The following is an 18,396-nucleotide window of genomic DNA, read 5'->3' on the forward strand; positions in this document are numbered from 1 at the left end:
AATGAAGTGACTCCAAAGTGAAAAAAAACTTGACAGAAAGGACTCTCCTATTAATCCAGTGTGTCTATTTTCAGCAAGAAAAGCTAGACAAAGGCTGAACCAAGATGCCACAGGAAAGCATTCTGGTAGCTGAAGGAAATGCAAGAAGTGGTGGTACAGAAACAGGGGCTCCTTGTCTTCAGGAACTTGCAAGGCATAAAGAAGGGAAACCTCTGGTTTTGCTACAGTGAGAAAATGATGGAGAGAGAGGCAGAAGAGTACTGAACTCTTAAAGGAAAAGCATAAGGAAAACATGACTGGCAGCAGGTCAAAGGATGCTTGGGTCAGACTGGAGAGGCCAGTCCTGAATAGCTGGACCTGGGTGTGGGAAGGACAGATCACCCTTCATTTCTTAGCATAAAGTACACAAGGGACTGAAAACAGAAACTGCACAGCCACTGCCTGGGCAAAGAGTCTCCAGACTGTGGAGTGCTTGTTCTAGATGCACACCCCCTGCCTGGCACACCCTCTCCTGTGAGCACATGCACGAACACTGGGCAGAACAATTTCTACTCCACACCCCTTGGTGCAAGAAATTTGAATATCTGATTTTTCAAATTTAGTCGATTAATTTTTTTAAATATTGTTTCATTTGAATAATTTTAAGATCAGTTCTTTCATTTTAGCTATTTTTTCCCCAGAGCTGCAATAATGGCAGCTCTGCTCTGCTCTAAAACCATCTCCTCTGAGAAAAATCTTAAAGTTAACAGTATCAACAGAAAGGTATAACTGTGCTCTGCACAGTGACAAGCAGTGCCCCAAATGTACATTTGTACAAGTGTAGCTTGGTGTCTGGTCTCTTTGATGAGCCATGGCTTGTTCTTGGATAGTGTCCCACTGCTTGGTGTGGTATGTATGAGTTCCAACAGAGATTAAAAAAAAAAAAAAAGAGCTGTATTTTGGGCTACTGGACTGTGCAATTACATTTTCCATCTGCTGTCCTACTAACCTATAAAAGGACCATGGTTATCTTGGATTACTTGCATCCTTTGTTTGCTATATATTCCATGCAAACACAGCACTACTTTCTAAACCCTCTCCCTTTCTCAGCTATGAGACAGAGCTTCCTGGACAAGGGTTTCCCAGGAGACCAAATCTGAATGATGAGCATGGTCTAAAGTCCCTCTGGAGTCAGTGGAAGATGCTCTCAGCTACTTTTCAGAAAGCTCTGGATAGTGACTCAAGGTCACCTCCTTAATTTGTCTCATTTCCAGGAATCTGTCTCTACTGACCCTTCTTTCTAGTCAGGGACAAACTATTGGGGAAAAAACCTAGAAAAGGCATTTTAGGAGAAACAAATATCTGGTGATACAGATGCATTTCAGGATGGAGTTGATTTTTGGTTTTTGTTTTGGTTTTTTGCTTTTGGTGAGTTCTTTTGTTCTATTTTGGGGGGTGTTATCAGGTCTACTTTGGAAACATTTCTTAATTTAAATGGAAAACTGAATAGCTGTAACAATGTCCTTCCCCTATTCTAACTTGCAGCTATTTCAAGCCATTCAAAACCAGAATCTTTCCAGCTTTAAAACCTGTACATGCAGAAGTAACTTCACATTCAGTTTCCCTCTACTTCACTGTTTAGGGAAAGTGCTTTCCAGAGTATTCTAACAATAAATACTTATAAATATATATATATATAAAACAATATAAATACAAATACAAATATAAATATAAATATATAACAATAAATACTTATCTCTCTGCTTCTGACAGCACATCAACATTTTTATCTTAATTTGCTTCTTTTTCTCCCTTTGCTTTCATCTCCATGAAGTCACAAGCAGCCTATGAAATCCAACTGTGTAAGTGCTTCCCCCATGCATGTGCACTTCAAATCCAGTGGATCCTACTATTATCATCCCCCTGAACCAAACATCACTATACTACTATCACATCATTTGATCACAGATACTCCCAGGCCTCTGTCTACTACACAGGGCAATGTGTGGGTTTAACAGCACCAGCCACATCCAGTGTCCATCCAAAAGCCACCCTGTGCTCCCAGCAGGTCTGTCAGAGGGGCTTTGTATGAGGTCACTGTGTGTCATGGGCAATGCTGGCCATGGCTGACCTTACATCTGGCATTTAAAGCAACTATTCCACTCCAGAAAGAGACCTGTGATGCTTTTCCAGCTGTTCAGCTATGCCCAAATGTACCTGTTTAATTATGATTAAAGCTTTTTACAGTGACCTTCCCAAATTTACAGCTACATGCTATAGGCTAACAATTGACTCCCAGCAATGCTGCAGAAAAGTGATCCTCATACACCAGTGAAAGGGCAGAGTCTGGTTTTGTAATTGCTCTTTTTCCTATCTTCTATGCAAAGTGTGATAACTATTAAAGACTTACTATTCTTACTAACAACTACAGGCTGGAAAGCCATCTTCATTTTCACTCTATCTCCTCTAGGATCTTTTTACAATCTCCAGTTACTCATTCTTTGAGATTCCCACCAAATCCCCACCTCTCATCTGAGATTTTGAGGAAATACAGTTTAATTTTCAGCGACACTTGCTTGTCTAAAATGTAGGTGAGCTTATATACATAACAGTTTCACATAGGTCACATATGCACATTCCTAAAATACAGGAATTTTATGTAACCCCCTTCTACTTTTTTCCTAAAACTCATTATTAAAGAAAGGGCTTTGTTGATGCAACATATGCCACAGCATGTAGCTAGCAAACATCATCAAAGTGTCCACCTGCACAAGATATATAGCTTTTAATTTCCTTTGTTGGTTCCAGAGCTTGCTTTTCTGCCTTCTCAGTGTCACTACTAGAAACAATGACATCAGTGTTTCAGACAGAGCAGCAGCCTCCTCCCCACCCAGCACGGATGCTCCAAGCACAGCCCCACAGGGAAATCTGTCAGTTGGTTAGAGACACACAACACAGGGTAACGCTGCCCACTGAACAGCTTCTGCTCAGCTCACAGTCACAGTTATCTGTCAGCACAACACACACGATTTACTCAGTGCTGAACATACAAAGCAAGACACTTAAGCAAAGATGAAGCGGCCAGGCAATGATCTGTTACCTTTTCCTGTGCGTAAAGGTAAACAGAGACATACAGAGCACATACCTATTTGTTATACCAACACACTACACTTGTCACACTGCTGCAGCCTTGTACGGCTCATGAATAGCTCAAGTGATGCCTGGATCAGTTTGCAACCTTATGGACAGTTTCTAAAATGAAGTGAAAGCTTATGAACTTAGCTGGTGTAAATCAGCATGACTCCCATCGACTTTCAGGATGTTCTGCCACCTGATTCCAGCCTAAGTTCTCTCTTCTGCTTAAAAGGGGAATTTGCAAAGAGAGGTGTTGGTTTTTTCATGCTAAGAGCAATTGAAAAGTTACATCCTTGTCTGCAGACATAGCATCATCATGTGGCTTACTGCCCTTTTATGCAGGTGCAGTGGATACTATGAAAACCAAAGATGATGCTAGCATGTGTAACTGATGTATGTATCTTAGAAGTGAACTTCCTTACCTTGTAACTATTCCAGTTAACTTTTTTATTGCTCATTTACTTTTTTGCATTTCACTTAGGTTAGCCATAGCCAATCTAAACAAAACATTCATTTTATTAGTGTGCACAAAGTTGTTCAGGATGCCATCTACAAAAAAAAGCTGATGTGTCCAGACAGGGGACGGAAGAGGTATCATTTGAAAAGAAAGCATTTCTATTAAAATGAAATAATATATTTAAGAACCATTGAGCTTCCCTTCAGAACATGTTCCAAGCTAAATGAACCAGTGTTGTTTTGGATGATACCTTAAAAATTTCTCTAAGGGTGCTACTAAGTAAATGTTCTGCAAAAGGCAAGGATCTGTGTGCTATCAAAGGTGGTCTAAGAGTAGTTTACATGGGCAGGTGACACTTGTTAACCACTAACACCTGCTGACTATGAGGATTAATACTCCCCAACCATGCCTACAAAACTACCTACTCCCCAACACATGAAAAGGAGTGCAACTACATTTCTTAAAACAAAAAGCCAATCTTCTCCAGTGACCTCAGGGTGTGTTAAAGTAATACTCAGCAACAGGATATTAGGCTCACTTCAGTTTGCAGCTAAGGTTTTCGAGGGGATTTATAATGTGAGAAGGCAATTCAGCCTTGTTTAAAAATATTACAGTTGCTGTGATTTCTTACAAAAAAAAAAAAACCAAAAAAAAAAAAAAAGAAAACCCAAGAGAATTCAGGTGCTGAAAGATACAGGCCATGGAGCATTGCAAACCTCTGCCTGCAGATGGCCAGCTACTTTTTAGAGGAATGATGTCATGAAAAAATAGAGCAGCAGCTTCCTTCTGCTGACCCAAAAATGCTCTGGAAAAGTTTTGCTTATTATACTTTTGTAGTGAAATCCTCATAGTTTGGCTGGCTTCAGGATGTTATCATATAAGACTACACAAACACTCATTTTTTTATGAGTTCCATAAAGAATTAAGAATACCTCTCATTTTCATGCAGAAACCTTATTTCTGAAAGGTGCTCAACTGAGAGTCCAAAATGCAAGCCTATCCACAGAAATGGGTGCCATAAAAAAGGGAAAAACCAATTCCATATGATATTGGTCACAGCATTTAGAGTATCCCAGACCCTTTGCAGGAGAGGAATAAAAAAAAATATCTCTGATGCCAAAGCCACCAGCATCAGTAGTATGGCTGTCAAAAGGCTCTTGTGGCATCAATATTTGCCCATTAAACAGCAAAGAGCCACCAGATTTTAACCACTTGCAACCTGTGCAGGACATTAACTGGTAACCTTAGTGGCTAAAGTGAATATTATTCCCTCCTATAAGGTGGGACTCCTTGCTTTTTGTTGCCTGTATTTATCTGAAAGTTAGGCATCTAGGCTCCTTCCAGGGCCAGAGGGAAAACTAAATCCCCCAAGAGCAACTCATCCCTTTCTTCAGTGCCAACTGCAAAAGCAGCATAAATCACTCCAGCTAGAGGCCCAACTTTTAGATGGATGAAATGCACTGAGACAAACCTTACCCTCAATGTTTAAACTGACTCAAAGGTACCCCAAAACCACATCAGTTCCTTTTTCTGAAAGGTGAGCCAAGTTAGAGTCCAGCTCACACTCATTTTTGTTCTCATGCTTGCACGTACCTGGTTAGGTGCCTCTGGTGGCATGGGGGATGGCGATTTGGACTGGAAAGCATCCTGGGACATGAATCCAGAATCATGGGAGGACACACTGGACAGCCTCATGGGTGCCTGCTGAGGCAGATTGGAGCTGCGATAGCGATAGTGTGAACTAGGTGAGTGCGAGTGCGAGCCACTGGACCGGGAATCACTACTGTTAACGCTGTTCAGACTGCTGTGAGAGACAAAAGGAACAGAGAAAGGAAAGGGGAGAGGAAAAGACACAAGGGTGGGGTGGGGAGAGACCCATATACAGTACAATTAACATTCCACATGTCTCTAGCAACAGGCAGCGTAAACCGGAAAAGAAAAACGTTGACAAATTAATTATATATATATATATATGCACATATATATCAGTAAAGAACCATAAGCAGCTGCAGTATCCCTGGCGACCAGAGAGAAAATGGCATTTTACCTTGAGTGTCACTCAAATGATCAAATCTGTACCCACTGAGACTTCAAATTCAGATTAGAGATGAAGGGATTGCTACATGCAATTTGCACAGTACTTGCTCAAAAAATGCCTGCTGATGGTTCTCTCCTATTCCTGACACACTTGGCCCAAAATTTCAATGGGATTTCTAGCAGGGAGACCAAAGACATTGCAGTTCATCTAAAAGTCTGCCTCTAGGCATGGTGCTGCAGACAGCCAGCAGGACAACGTGTGAGACTCCTGAAAGCATCACCAAACCCCCACACTTCAGAGTACCTGGGACACGTTTTGCTCACTTGAAGGCTTCCTACCAGATAAAAACATATGACAGCACACAAAGTGAAGCCAAGCCACTGGGTATGGAGATTTAGTTAGTAACAAAGACAATCAGAGAATTAAAGCCCCAAATTAATAACCATGAAAAAAAAAACCAATGTGATTTTTCAAAGGAAGAGACTGATTTTTAATCCTCAGAATCCATGAATGACAGTAAGGACAAGCCAACCACAATGTGGGACCTTTTGGAATTTCCTGCTGGGGTGGTTGAGCAGGACTAGCAGGATGCCCTGATCTGAAAGCAGCTCCCTGCTCCATTGGCAGGAGCTTGCCCAAGGGATGCTCTAAGGGATATGTGGGTGAGGCCTGCACCTCCTGTACACAAAAGCCATGTACAGAGAAGATTACAAGTCAGCTTGGAGCAGAGGAAGAGGAGCTCTGCTGTATTTCACCCCCACACACCAGTCTGTGCCATACAGGTTTTACCTCACAAGAAGAAAAATTGATTAAGAAAAGATGATGAATTTTGGGGTTTTTTTGCCATTTTCTTTTATAGCTTCAGGATATTGCATCTTTAAGCCTGTGCTTGTTGCTCTAAATGCACAATTCACATATATATATATAAAAGCACTGACTTTTTTTATATATATCTGCATGCAGAGACAAGTAGGTACATAGAAGTCGTGTTCACTTGCTCTGACATGCTGTAGGTAACTTTGCTCATACACAGGGAACCTGTAGTACATTATTCATAAAGCAAACTGAAAGGTAATCATTTGAGAGCAGCTAGAGGTGTTGAGCAGAATACACAACAGGGTATCTTCCTTTTCAGTAAAAGGAAAGAGTCAATGTAGACACCAGGATATGGGGGCAACATGCTAACAAACTGTTTTATGAGAGAAAACAGTTTTTACAGAGAAAGCATAGACAGAATCCAGTGTTTCAACATATTTCAGGACAGCATTAGACAGCATTAAACAGTCAAAAAAATTTGTATCAAAAAAGCATTTCCATCTACCAGACTGATAGAGCAATTGCCAAGGATGTTTTCCCTTTTCAAACAGTTTAACTTACTGATTAGTAACAGCTACTTAGAATAATCTAAAAAGTCATCACATGAAAAACAGAAAAGGAAATTATGAATGGACAATCTCAGAGCTTAGATCAGTACAGTCTGCTCTTTGATCCAAAATGGATTCAAGAGAACTGAATCAAAAGCATCTTCAAGTGGTCTTGAGTTCAAATTCAATCATGCTCATCCTTTTAAATATTCCCAGCACACACTTAAATGAATAAGGACCATGAGGGACTGTTTCAGTAAGGCTTGTTATTTAAGATTTAATGTATACAAATCCATTTCACCGTCTGAACTTGCCTCCCTTTGCCCCCAAACAGGTTAAAAATAAGTATTACCAATCAACTTACCTGCAAACACTAGATTTTCTGGACATGGTAGTACTGGGAGAGGATGGAGGAGTCTGGTAAGACCAGCTGTAATCAGAACCTTTCAAATCTAAAATTACCTGATGAAAGATAATCAATAGCATCAAGGATGTGGAAAAAAATTACCCCTATTAACAGAAAGCATCTGCTTGTCCTACAACACCCATCACTGCTACAAACTTTCAGTGCCAACTGACTCAGTCTCAGTTCTCTTCCAAAATTACGCTGTATCACACAGGAGTTAGCTTCATCCTTGGCTTTCCAGGTACTACTATACGTCAACACTAAGGCTACTATCACAGAAGGCAAGTTCAGATCTGAATGGAAAAAAATCTTTAAAAAAGTAAACTGGAGATTTATTTTTTGCATTAAGGAAGCTTTCATGGTATTTGTTTGTTTGTTTTGACTTAAAAAATGATTACAGCCCTTGAGTTGAAGTACTGCAGCATTTAAAAAAATTAATTGAAGATCCAGTGCAACCACAACGGAGCTTTCCACTTCTAGGTCAATGACAAGGTGATTAAAGTATGACAAAAAACCTGAGTTCACACAGCAGGGTTGGAGAAAAATGTCCTATTTGGATTCATTTAATGACACACATTTTCCCATGCACTTTAAGGACAGCATGGAAAAATGCTCAAATGTTAGACTCCATCAAGCTACCTAACCCCAGCAATTTTGTGACTACACAAAGACAGGGATGCTCAGACATAGGGCAAGGAGATGACACTGATTTCTCCTATACTCTCAGAAACCAGGCATCTTCATACCCTTCAATGTGCTACTGCTACCACTTCACTCTGGTCTCACCAAATATTTCAGGGGCGTTCAGCCTCTGAAAACACATTTTCAAAACAAAACAATGTTTTTAATTGCTCATGTTAAAAATTACCTTGCTTCAGTGAAGTGTCTACAAAACATCACATTAAGCCACTAAACACTAGAAGTTAATATTCCTCACAACACAAAAGTGGTACAAGCCACAAATAAAATGTTTTCCAAGTAACAAGAGCTAACCTGTTCACTCGAAGATGGCAATTTGTGTGGATCCATGGTGAGACTTTTCAGGTCATCTGATATGGTTTGTAAATGGGTTATTTCTCCTAGCATTGATATTTCTTCTTCCTGAAAAGAAAAAAGAGCAAGGCTAACCACAGCCTTGGCTGTAAAAAATCAGACCTGTAACACAATATATGATCTTTTCCATTTTGATGATGACTGGGGGATGCCCAGTAGAGCAGCTTTTTCTTTGCACATTAAGTAATGACGAAAGTAGGCTGAAAATATTAATTTAGAGTTTTGTAATTACTTTAAGATTACTTTAAATTCTGAGACCCAGAAATCTTTTCTCTCATCAACAAGATAAATAAGTCTCAGCCTTCTTTTCGTGACATCTTCAGAAAAAGAGTGCCAGTTTTGCTGCACTTGACAAATACTAAACTCTTCTATGTATACTCATTAATGTGCCCTAACAATTTTAAGCTTGAATGTAAATGCATTAAATTCACAGTTTTTGACAGTTTTTGGAAATTTAAAGGCACCATACAGGTACAGAGCATTATAATACATTTATAATTGGTTCTGGCTCAAATTACTTTGACAGCTAACTCAGATGATGAGTCCTGCACTGTAAACTACAATAGTAATTCCTTAACTACCATTTTTTCCAGGTTCTCTGAGTCTGGAATTCACCTCCTGCTGTTCAACCATCACCTTTCTACTTCTCTAACTATGGCTTTCTGCTGAGACTGATGCTCGTTGTAAACAACCACTGGGAACATTCTCCCAGTGTGCTGGTGACCCTTCATAAATGCACCTCACTTGCACAAAGCCATGAACAGCTCCTTGTCAGGCTTCAGACAACCTGAGATGATGAAAATTTACTAAAACCTTTCCAATGAACTGAAAAATTGTCATGTGGAAGGAAAAGAGCTATCAAAAAACTGCACGGAAGCAGCCTGCAATTTGTCAGATAATGTCATTATATACACAGGGGAGGTCTTGAAACATTTATCAGTCCTAGCACTGGAGTAGGAGTAAGGAGGATTTATATTAAAATGTGATGTTAAGAAGAAAAGCAGTGGAAAAAACTGCATTTGCAATGTCTCAGGTTGGAATGCATAGAGAACACGAACTGACTTCAGTCTTTGTGCCAATTGTTTACCCATCAGTCACCTTGAAAGTATTCAGCGTTTTCCATTGCTGAATTATTCCAAATGCCTACAAGAAAGGTCCTAACTCTCACCGCTTGCTAGACAGAGATACAGGCTGAATTTTGGCTCCAGAAATTCACTCCCAAGACACAACGAGATGCTCTCTTCAGAGGCTTCTGGCCACTTATCTGATCTGTGAATTGTACTGACTGAAAATGAAGAGCTCTTACTATCACAGGGCGCAGCATGGAGATGAAAGCACAGAATCGCCCGCGCTCCTCGATCAGAGCCTTTCTGACAGCTTGCTTCTCGGTTTCTTCAAGCAGCAGGTACTTATCATTGACATCTTGTAAAGCACTATCCAGCTGGGGCTGAATGTCACCCCGTCCTGTATGCAGGAAACAATCAAGAGTACATTTTGTCAAAACTGTGCCTCTCCATAGAAGACAACATTATTTTCAGCCAGCACTGCTGCTGATTGTGCTTTTGCAATTCAAGTCTCAACCAGCATTTTCCCTTAATTCAAATTAGTAAGGATGTCCCCTGTCCCCCCCAACCCCCCAATTAAATCAAGCATTTCAAAGCATTTATTTTTTCTCCTTTTGCGTAGAATAGAAATCCAGCTAAATTCAAAAGGTTTCGACAAGCCAAACACAGCATTTTCAGTAAGGACTTTCTCAAAACATTAGCTGTAGAAACTCTTCACACCATCCTTGCTGAAAACCAACACCTTACTAACTCAGAGAGTATTAATCACTAGCTCAGGTGTATTCCTCCTTCTCCTTGCATTTGTGCTTAACAAGGTCCTAATGAGAATTTTGTAGAGCCACTTAATGAATGAATCAATCTCCTATACATGATGCTATTACGGACATGTTACTGATCATTGGAGCACTGGGTTCAAGTACTCTGCACAAACCAACTGCTGAAACAGTTTTATTCATTCCAGAGTCCAAACTGAACCAAACCTCTGAACATAGGTTTTATACATATATGTGTGTGTGTGTGTGTGTGTGTGTGTGTGTGTATGTATGTCCAATGTATGTTGATTATACTGATGGAAATAATAAAATTCCAATGTTTTGCAATTAAAAAGCTTCACTGTGTTAATTACAGTCAACTCATAATACCAAAACTTTCTGTGACGGCTAAATACCTTATTCTGCACTGACTGTTTATGCTGCCTCATGCCAAAAAAAAATTCTCTAGGAATGAAGAGCTGCTGCTTAGACATACTATTACTGAACCAATAATGTTGCAGTTGCAATATGTTTTCAAGCTGCTTACACCTCTAAGTATTTTAAAGAACCTCAGTTGTATAAATTTGTGTAAATCTCCAAGAAATGCCACCACTTGCAATTTAAGTATCCAGGTGTATATCCATGCCATTGATGCCAACTACCAGGAAGATAACATAGAAAAAATGCTGGGTGAGTTACAAGCAGCTACCCAAAATCAGTCTTTTTGGACAATAACCTTTCTGCATGGAGGACTTAAAGCTACGAGCAAGAGGAAGAAAAAACATCTCTTGATTTGTGTAGTACACAATGCAGATGACTCAATGTCAGGGTTACAAAGGAAAAACCTTTGCCTTACTATCATGGGTATTTCCTTAATACTCCAGAGCAAGGCAAAGCTGTCAGCTCCCCTGCACTGATACACAGGCAGGGCTGCAGGAAAAAAGAGCAGCGATGGAAGCAAAGAGAGTCACACTGGCTTAGCGGCATTACAGGCTGGATATATCCAAATCTTCTCTGCACAGAGTTAGACATCATCCAGATAAAACTGCACTGACACTCACATGCAGAGCTCTGCAATGGATCCTGGGAGAATCACATGCAGTGCAACATGGACATGGCCACCACCGAGGCCACCTGATACCAAACTTCCAGCAACGTCTGATCCAGCAGATCAGGCTGGCTGCTCTAATGTGGTAATAAAACTGTTTTGGAAGTAAATAACTTTAAAAATAACAGAGTCTGGAGGTCATCTGCTTCCTCTATCAAAACTAGCATCTACCAGAAACAAGTTATAGCAGAGCTTTGGGTACCTCCCTGAAGGTCCTGTGCCTTTTTGTGTGTGTCACTCTCAGGAGACAAACTGGGCCTTCCTGCTTCAAGTCCCTTCTGTACATTTCAGGCCCTCCCCACACTCTGCCATCAGATGCAGTGGTTAAACATTTTATACTTCTCTGGAGTTGTTCTTTCAAATTCTTTATGAAACATAAACTTGCATCATTGCTCAGGCCCCTTTTGAGTGCTGCCTGGAATTACAACAGGTGAAATAACCTGTTGCTCAAGCCTGGATACTGGCTCACAACCATTGATGTACCAAATGCAAAACAGATTAGTTGCAAACTAAATCAGACACTCATTAGTTCAGCTCTGGAGAACTACTATACATGTTCAGCTGCTCCACCATATGATCATGCACACAATGCACTAAATCCTTGCTAAATGCATTTGCCTATGCAATGAGAACACACACAGAAAGCAACTGGACTCCATTGACAAAGCAGGTTCAATTATAGTTAATTTTGGTACTTTATGTGGACTTCAGAGCACCACATCTTGGACCAGAGAAACAAGGGCAGCCAAAACCTGGGACAAGAATAAACCTCATTTGCACCAGTGTAATTCACCCAATTCAAACAAATTATGAGGATAATGCTCAGGCTGGTATTTTAATCCTTTGGCAAAAGCACATGTAAAACTACACCATTCTCCAACATCCTCTGTACCCCTATAAAACTTCCATTTTACTTCTTCCAGTGAGTCAGTATAGTAACAGACATACCACCTCCTCACCAGTATTTTCACAGATCCATTTTTATGCTCAGGGGCATTTGGGCAGTTTGTGAAAACACAGAAGCTCTCTTGGGTATAGTTCAGAGCAGGAAACAAGCTTAGGTGAATCATCTGGATGAGGCTCTGAAGTCAGATGTTTACAGATGAATACAGCTCTCTCCTGGTGACTTCTCATAACTCATCTTTTAGAGGAGGAAAGCTTTATCAACATCCTTTGAAAGCTTCACAATGCAGACATCAATCTAGCAAGTCTTTTGAAAGCAGGCACAGCTCTTCCCACTCCCTGAATTGCCAGTTGCACTCAGCTCGGGAATTTGAGGGATGAGATCTCCGCCAAATTGAACCAGTTTCCTTTGCTAAGCAGAGCAGAGCACATCCCCTCGACAGCACTCCTACACCCAGAGACCACCAAAGATGGGAGGGAGGGCCAACTGCTGACCACCTCTGCTCCTCATCCACCTTGGGTCCCCACTGATTTGAATCTGCTGCTTATCTCAGAAGGGAATATTGACCACTGCAGAACAATACAGTTCTTTTCCCCCTTGAACTACAAGGGAAAGGTTACTTGGCCAAGGCAGCATTTTGGTTGAGTATTTCTGCTGTGGGCATAAGGCACACTTTCATAAGGAACATCACCAAGTGGTTATTTCCTCCAGCCCACCTTCTCTGGCCTTCAGGTTATGCATTCCAAAACACTTCCAAACCAACACAACCACCACAATGATATAAGATAGTTCCAGAACAGTCTTATCATGGAGGAGCTGTAAAAGTGCACCTGAAAGGACACTCCCTACCCCAGCAGCAGGCAGGTTTGAGTGACCCACCATAGCAATCAGCAACAGCAATGGTGAAAAGCATCCAATGCAGGAACAGGTCACTGGTCTGCAACCAGCAGGACATGAATGGGATGTAGGGATGGTTCTGCAGAGCACATCTGGCTGCACCCAGAAGAACAAGTCAACAACCTGAACACTGAGGAGGAATTCAAATCCAGCCTTTCTCAAAGTGGAGCTCTGGTGATGCAGAGATGAGCAGGAATGCAAGACCAGAAGTTGTGGACTGAATTCTCCAACAGCACCATGCTCCAACAGCCTGGTGACCTACGGCTGGACACAGGCAAGTGACAGCTAATCATGTGCAGGGAGCCGAACTGCTTCTCATCAAAAGTAACAATAATCTGCTGCTACTTCAAAGACAGTCTTAATGTGTTACCCTCAGAGCAGGTGCTTTACATCATTACCATGACATGCAGGGGTTTTAAAGGACAAACATGCAATAGAGCTTGCATTTACAGTGTTTTGTGTGAATCCTGGCTGAAAGCCTCGTGCAATTTCTTAAATAACTATTGTTCCAAAAGAGATTTAGTAAAGGAAAAATATTAGGGGAAAAGGAAAAGGCAAATCTAATTTTCAACCCATTTTCATGCCTATATTTTAAAAGGCATCTTAAACTAGCAAAACTCTCAGCAACACCAAGGTAGAATAATAATTTTTAAATTCTCTCTGTGCAAGTCGGACTGCTAAAGTTATTGCTGCTATTGACAATGCAATGCAGCAAATATTGGTGAAATTAATATTTTCCATGTTGTCACATAAAGGCTGTTCCACTTTTTTAAGCATCTGCACAGAACTTGAATATTCAATACTGGACACTTGAGAGAGTGGCAGAATTTACACTGCAGGGGACAATACTGAGTACACCTCTACTTGTACAAACCAAAGCAGGCTCCAAGCCATTCACTCCCAAACCACCTTCTTTTCAAGAGCACACCTGTTCCGGCTGCCAGGATGAACAACTCCTTCAAGTTCTGCACAGTAAAGTCAACAAATTAACTAATATGCATCTGGGCTAAGAACAGAAGAATTCTGCCACCATTTATGGAAATGTGAAAATCCTCATAATTGGGATTAACTTCAGACTCCTTCAGAAACCCAATCTGAGTCTTTTCGCTGGCTACTGGAGATCTGAGTCAGCTGCTCATGTTCAAAAGCACAAAGTTTTGCCTTAACAGAAAAGTTATAAGTTGCCAAATGACACTTCTAGATTGAATTACAAACCAGGAAAACCACAATGTGTGGTTTCAAAAAATGGGGACAAGCAGCAGGCACAACAAGGCACAGCTCCAGGAGCCCAGTGGAGGTGCCTCGTTTGAGAGCTTCCCGATTTAATCAATCCAGGCTTCCCCAAAAGGCAACATCCACATCACTACACTTACAAGTGCAGGTATGAGTACTTTGCTCAGAGTCAGAAACACCATGCTTCATTCACAACGGGATCTCAAGGCAGCTACTTTAAACTTGCAAAACAGCTGAAACGGCCCCCCAATTTGAACATATTTGAGATGTGATCAGGCAACAGGACACAACTGTGATAGTGAATTCCAACCCTTTCCCCAGCACAAAGTATAAGTAGTGATTTCTTATCTATCAGGTAAGAAAGATGCATGCGATTTTCAGAAAAAAAGGGGAATTTGGATCACAGGTTACAAAGACCAACATTAAGGACTTTAGGCTCTAGACTTTAAAAGTCATATATACAATAAGATACTCAATTATTTGAACATCACCTTGATGACATGTCTATTCCATTTAACTTCTCTCCCAACTGTGACAAGATTTATCTGTCCACGTTAATCCCTTTCTAAAATAAATCAGAGATTTATCCACAATACTGGTTTTCTTCTTTTACAGTGTTCCAATCAGATGCCAAAAGAAAATAAATTAAAGGACGGTTTGCTCATTAAGATTAGGCAATATTTTAGTTCCATTAGAAATTAAAGTCTAGGCAGTTAGTGGAGACCAGACACCATAAAGAGGCCACAGCAAGGGCTACAGCAAACCAGCCACCAGGGTCACAGCATGGCACAGACTTACCCAGAGCCTCAGCTGTCAGGCAGGTGCGCATGGTGAGAAATTGCAGGACACAAAATTGACACAGAAAGGAAAATAAAAAAAGTCAAACTGGTATTCCAACATTCCTAGAATTTAGATATTATCATCGCCAAGACAACAGAGTGAGCAGTTTGGACTAGACTATTTTGTCTTCTTCTGTTGCTGATAAAGACAAACATGTTAGTCTTGCATCCTGGTGAGCTGTTGCAAATTAAACTCCTGGTTATTTACCATACAGTTTTACTTAAAGAGACTTAAACCAGTTTAGACTCCTCAGTGAGAACATGTTAACCTGTGCTTCAGACAAAGTGCCCAACAGGGATAACCAGACTCTAGTCAAGCTGATGAAGTGCAGAAAGCTCATCCTCTCACAGGGAAGAGGGAACCCAAACCTGCAGAACTCTAGGAGGGTGCTGTGTGAGTAACCACAGCACTTTTTGATGTTCTCTGCTGCAATTACATTAATAGATTGTTAATTAAATGAAAAGCTAATTGCTGATGCAATATGGAAGAACATAAGAAAGATTAACTACGATATGTGTATTTTAATTAAAAAACTTTATTATATAAAGTTTTGTAATAAATCTGGCTTGCTGTCAAAAAGAGTGGAACTATCAATAGGCCTTCAAAACTCAGGGAACACAAGTAAATTGAAGAAATGTCTTCAGTCACCGATTTAGCAACATGTCTTCACTGCATTTTTGTAAAGGAGAGCTCACATTATAAGCTTGCAGGGGAAAAAACCCCAGAACAACAAAACACACCAAAAAGCCCTGCAGGCACCGTGGCCTCATCCACACAGGATTTTTTCCCTGCAACAGATAAGGATAATTTGCTCATTAGCTTCCCTCCTTCTGAGTTGCATCTCATTGACTCCACAGAGTTTTGGCTCTCACTTTAATCACTGTGCCACACTTGATCAATTTAGAGGAATGTGGCTCCCTCCTGGGGGAGGGAGGCTCTGGCCAGGGATTCTCCCTCCCCAGCCTGCCACTCCAGATGGGGCAAATGCCACCTGCAGAAAGAGTGCAAAGTGCTTGAATGAGAAGGTCAGCATTTGCCGTAAGAACTGAGACACTCTTCAGTTGTAATTGCATTGAGGAGCTTTATGTTTTATAGTTAAGAGTCATGACATTTGCACAACCATCCTTGAGAGCAGTAAAACAATATTACAAAGACAAGAGGGTAACAGAGAAACAGCTAAAAAGGCTCTAAAACACAAAGAAGTCATCTTTGCTAATCAGGAGGAGGAAGAAAAAGCACTTTTGGCAGTATTACAATAAATTAATAATCACGTACTACAGTAAAATAAAAATCATGTTCTAGTCTCTCAAAATTCATTAGAATCACCGAATACTTCCCAAAACTGCTGCATACTCAAAAGGAGAGACCAACAGTTAGGATACTCAATATTGATGGGACACAAGTAAAAATGCAGTACTGCATGCTAAGGGAACTCTGCCAAAACTTCTACACCTGTCTTACAGATAAAAGTCAGTTTTCATGTTAACATGTGTTATATTACTGTGAGCGTTACATTCAACTACTTCTTACATATCCTCCTGGATTTAAACATTTTCCTTTAACCTCACACAATGCCACATGAAGAACCTGAAAATGAAACCTACCAGCCATGTTATAGGCAGAAGGGAAACCTGTCTATTTACTCATTAGTAGCCAAGCTGAAATACAGAAAATAGAGCCAACATGCACTCCAGGTTCTACACATAGATTCAGATATATTTTCACTTAGTCACTTGATCCTTTTTTCTTTAAGAATCATGCATTTTGTTAACCTTCCCAAATGGTTACATGCAGAGCCACAGCTGCTGACTCTCTCCTGATTCAATACAGCATCAACATTTCCTAGCAGCTACAGATCCACTTATGTGGCCCTGACTCAGCAGAAACCAAAACATGGAATTTATTTTAAGTGTATGGGTAATTATTCTGCTGACTCAGGTTAGCTGGACTGACTTCTGATGGCCAATGTTTGTCTGAAAACAAAGAGCAATTTAGAAGATGTCTGCAGCTCCACACACTACGCTACTTCATCTGTTCAGACAAGAGCTAGGTTTCAATGCTGGGGTAGGCAGCAAGCCCCAGGGGCCTGTTCCCCACAGGAACAAGGGTGTAAGGAGAATTATGAACCTTGAAGATCACCATAACACTGCATGGATCTGGGAGGTGCACCAGGATCCTATTTAAGGCTACACAGATTAAGCTTCAGGTGGATTTTTTTTTATAGTTAAAGACAACAAATAGAGTGAAAATTTTCTCTTGTGAGGTCTTTTGAAATGCAAGACCTTGATTTCACAGTTGTGCCACTTTACTAAAAATACTCTAGAAAACTTCCAGAAAGGACCCTGGACTTCCTTTTGTTTTGTTTGGAAAGTTTGGTGTTTTCCCCATCACTTCAAGCTTTGGAAACACCTTTATTGCAATTAACATACTTCCTCTGCAAACATAACCTCTAATACATGATCTCAAATGCCCAGCCTGAACTTTCAACTTGGCCACATGGAACAAGAACAAACAGACCACGCACAAGCCATGAAACAGGCAAACCCCCACGTATTCAGCCCCCTAGAGCTAAGGCAGGGAGCCCAGCCTGCAGCACTCCTGCCAGGACAAGCCACACAGCCCACGACCCTCCTTCCCAAACATCCCTGGGATGCAGACAAGGACCAAGGAGCTGCTGTGCATGCTGCAGCATCAGCTGTGAGAGAGAGCCTCTGCAGCCCGACATGTCGGGGCCGTGGGACACCACTGCCATGACATGAATGAGGAAAGTAGAGGGTTATGTTTGAGTTCCTACATCTGGAGCTGCCCAAAGCAAAAGAAAATCACTTTCCCATCAAGGCGGATGGGAAATAGCAGAATAAGCTTAAAGGACCTCTTTAGTAGCATGCACAGTACTGAAGCAAATCCAGAATTCAGCATACATCCCCCGCTTGCCCACAGATGATCATAAGGTTAATTCAAAATTATTCTTACAAGTGCTAGGAAAGGAATGAATTGGTTGTTTTAGAGTTCCCATAGGTGAGTCAGTAACTTTACAGAAAAATCAAAGGGACAGGTCCTGCTTGAGGAAGAACAGAACAAAAAAAGTGAGTCTGAAAAACAGGGAAACAGGAGAGTTGAGGACACAGTAAGACATTCATGCACTCAGCCACACACCTGCCAACAT

The 18,396-nt window shown here is 40.9% G+C and overlaps 1 protein-coding gene across 16 annotated transcripts in view; it reads right to left on the minus strand.

Moving 5' to 3' along the window:
* MTSS1 (MTSS I-BAR domain containing 1) overlaps window positions 1-18,396 on the minus strand; it is a 125,897-nt gene that overhangs the window by 10,515 nt on the left and 96,986 nt on the right. For 6 of the 16 annotated variants that reach the window (XM_085053533.1, XM_085053546.1, XM_085053537.1 and 3 more), the window contains 4 exons: window positions 9,739-9,893; window positions 8,373-8,480; window positions 7,338-7,435; window positions 5,165-5,375 (listed from right to left, as the gene is read on the minus strand). In XM_085053533.1, the coding sequence (XP_084909659.1) occupies window positions 5,165-5,375; window positions 7,338-7,435; window positions 8,373-8,480; window positions 9,739-9,893 (572 nt within the window). Of the gene's footprint in view, window positions 1-5,164; window positions 5,376-7,337; window positions 7,436-8,372; window positions 8,481-9,738; window positions 9,897-15,188; window positions 15,201-18,396 lie in introns of all 16 variants that reach the window. The other 10 variants (XM_085053548.1, XM_085053539.1, XM_085053543.1 and 7 more) reach the window with 5 other exon arrangements.

Source organism: Lichenostomus cassidix, chromosome 2 (genome assembly GCF_008360975.1).
Source record: "Lichenostomus cassidix isolate B80296 chromosome 2, HeHo_3.0, whole genome shotgun sequence".
NCBI classification, from domain to species: Eukaryota; Metazoa; Chordata; class Aves; order Passeriformes; family Meliphagidae; genus Lichenostomus; species Lichenostomus cassidix.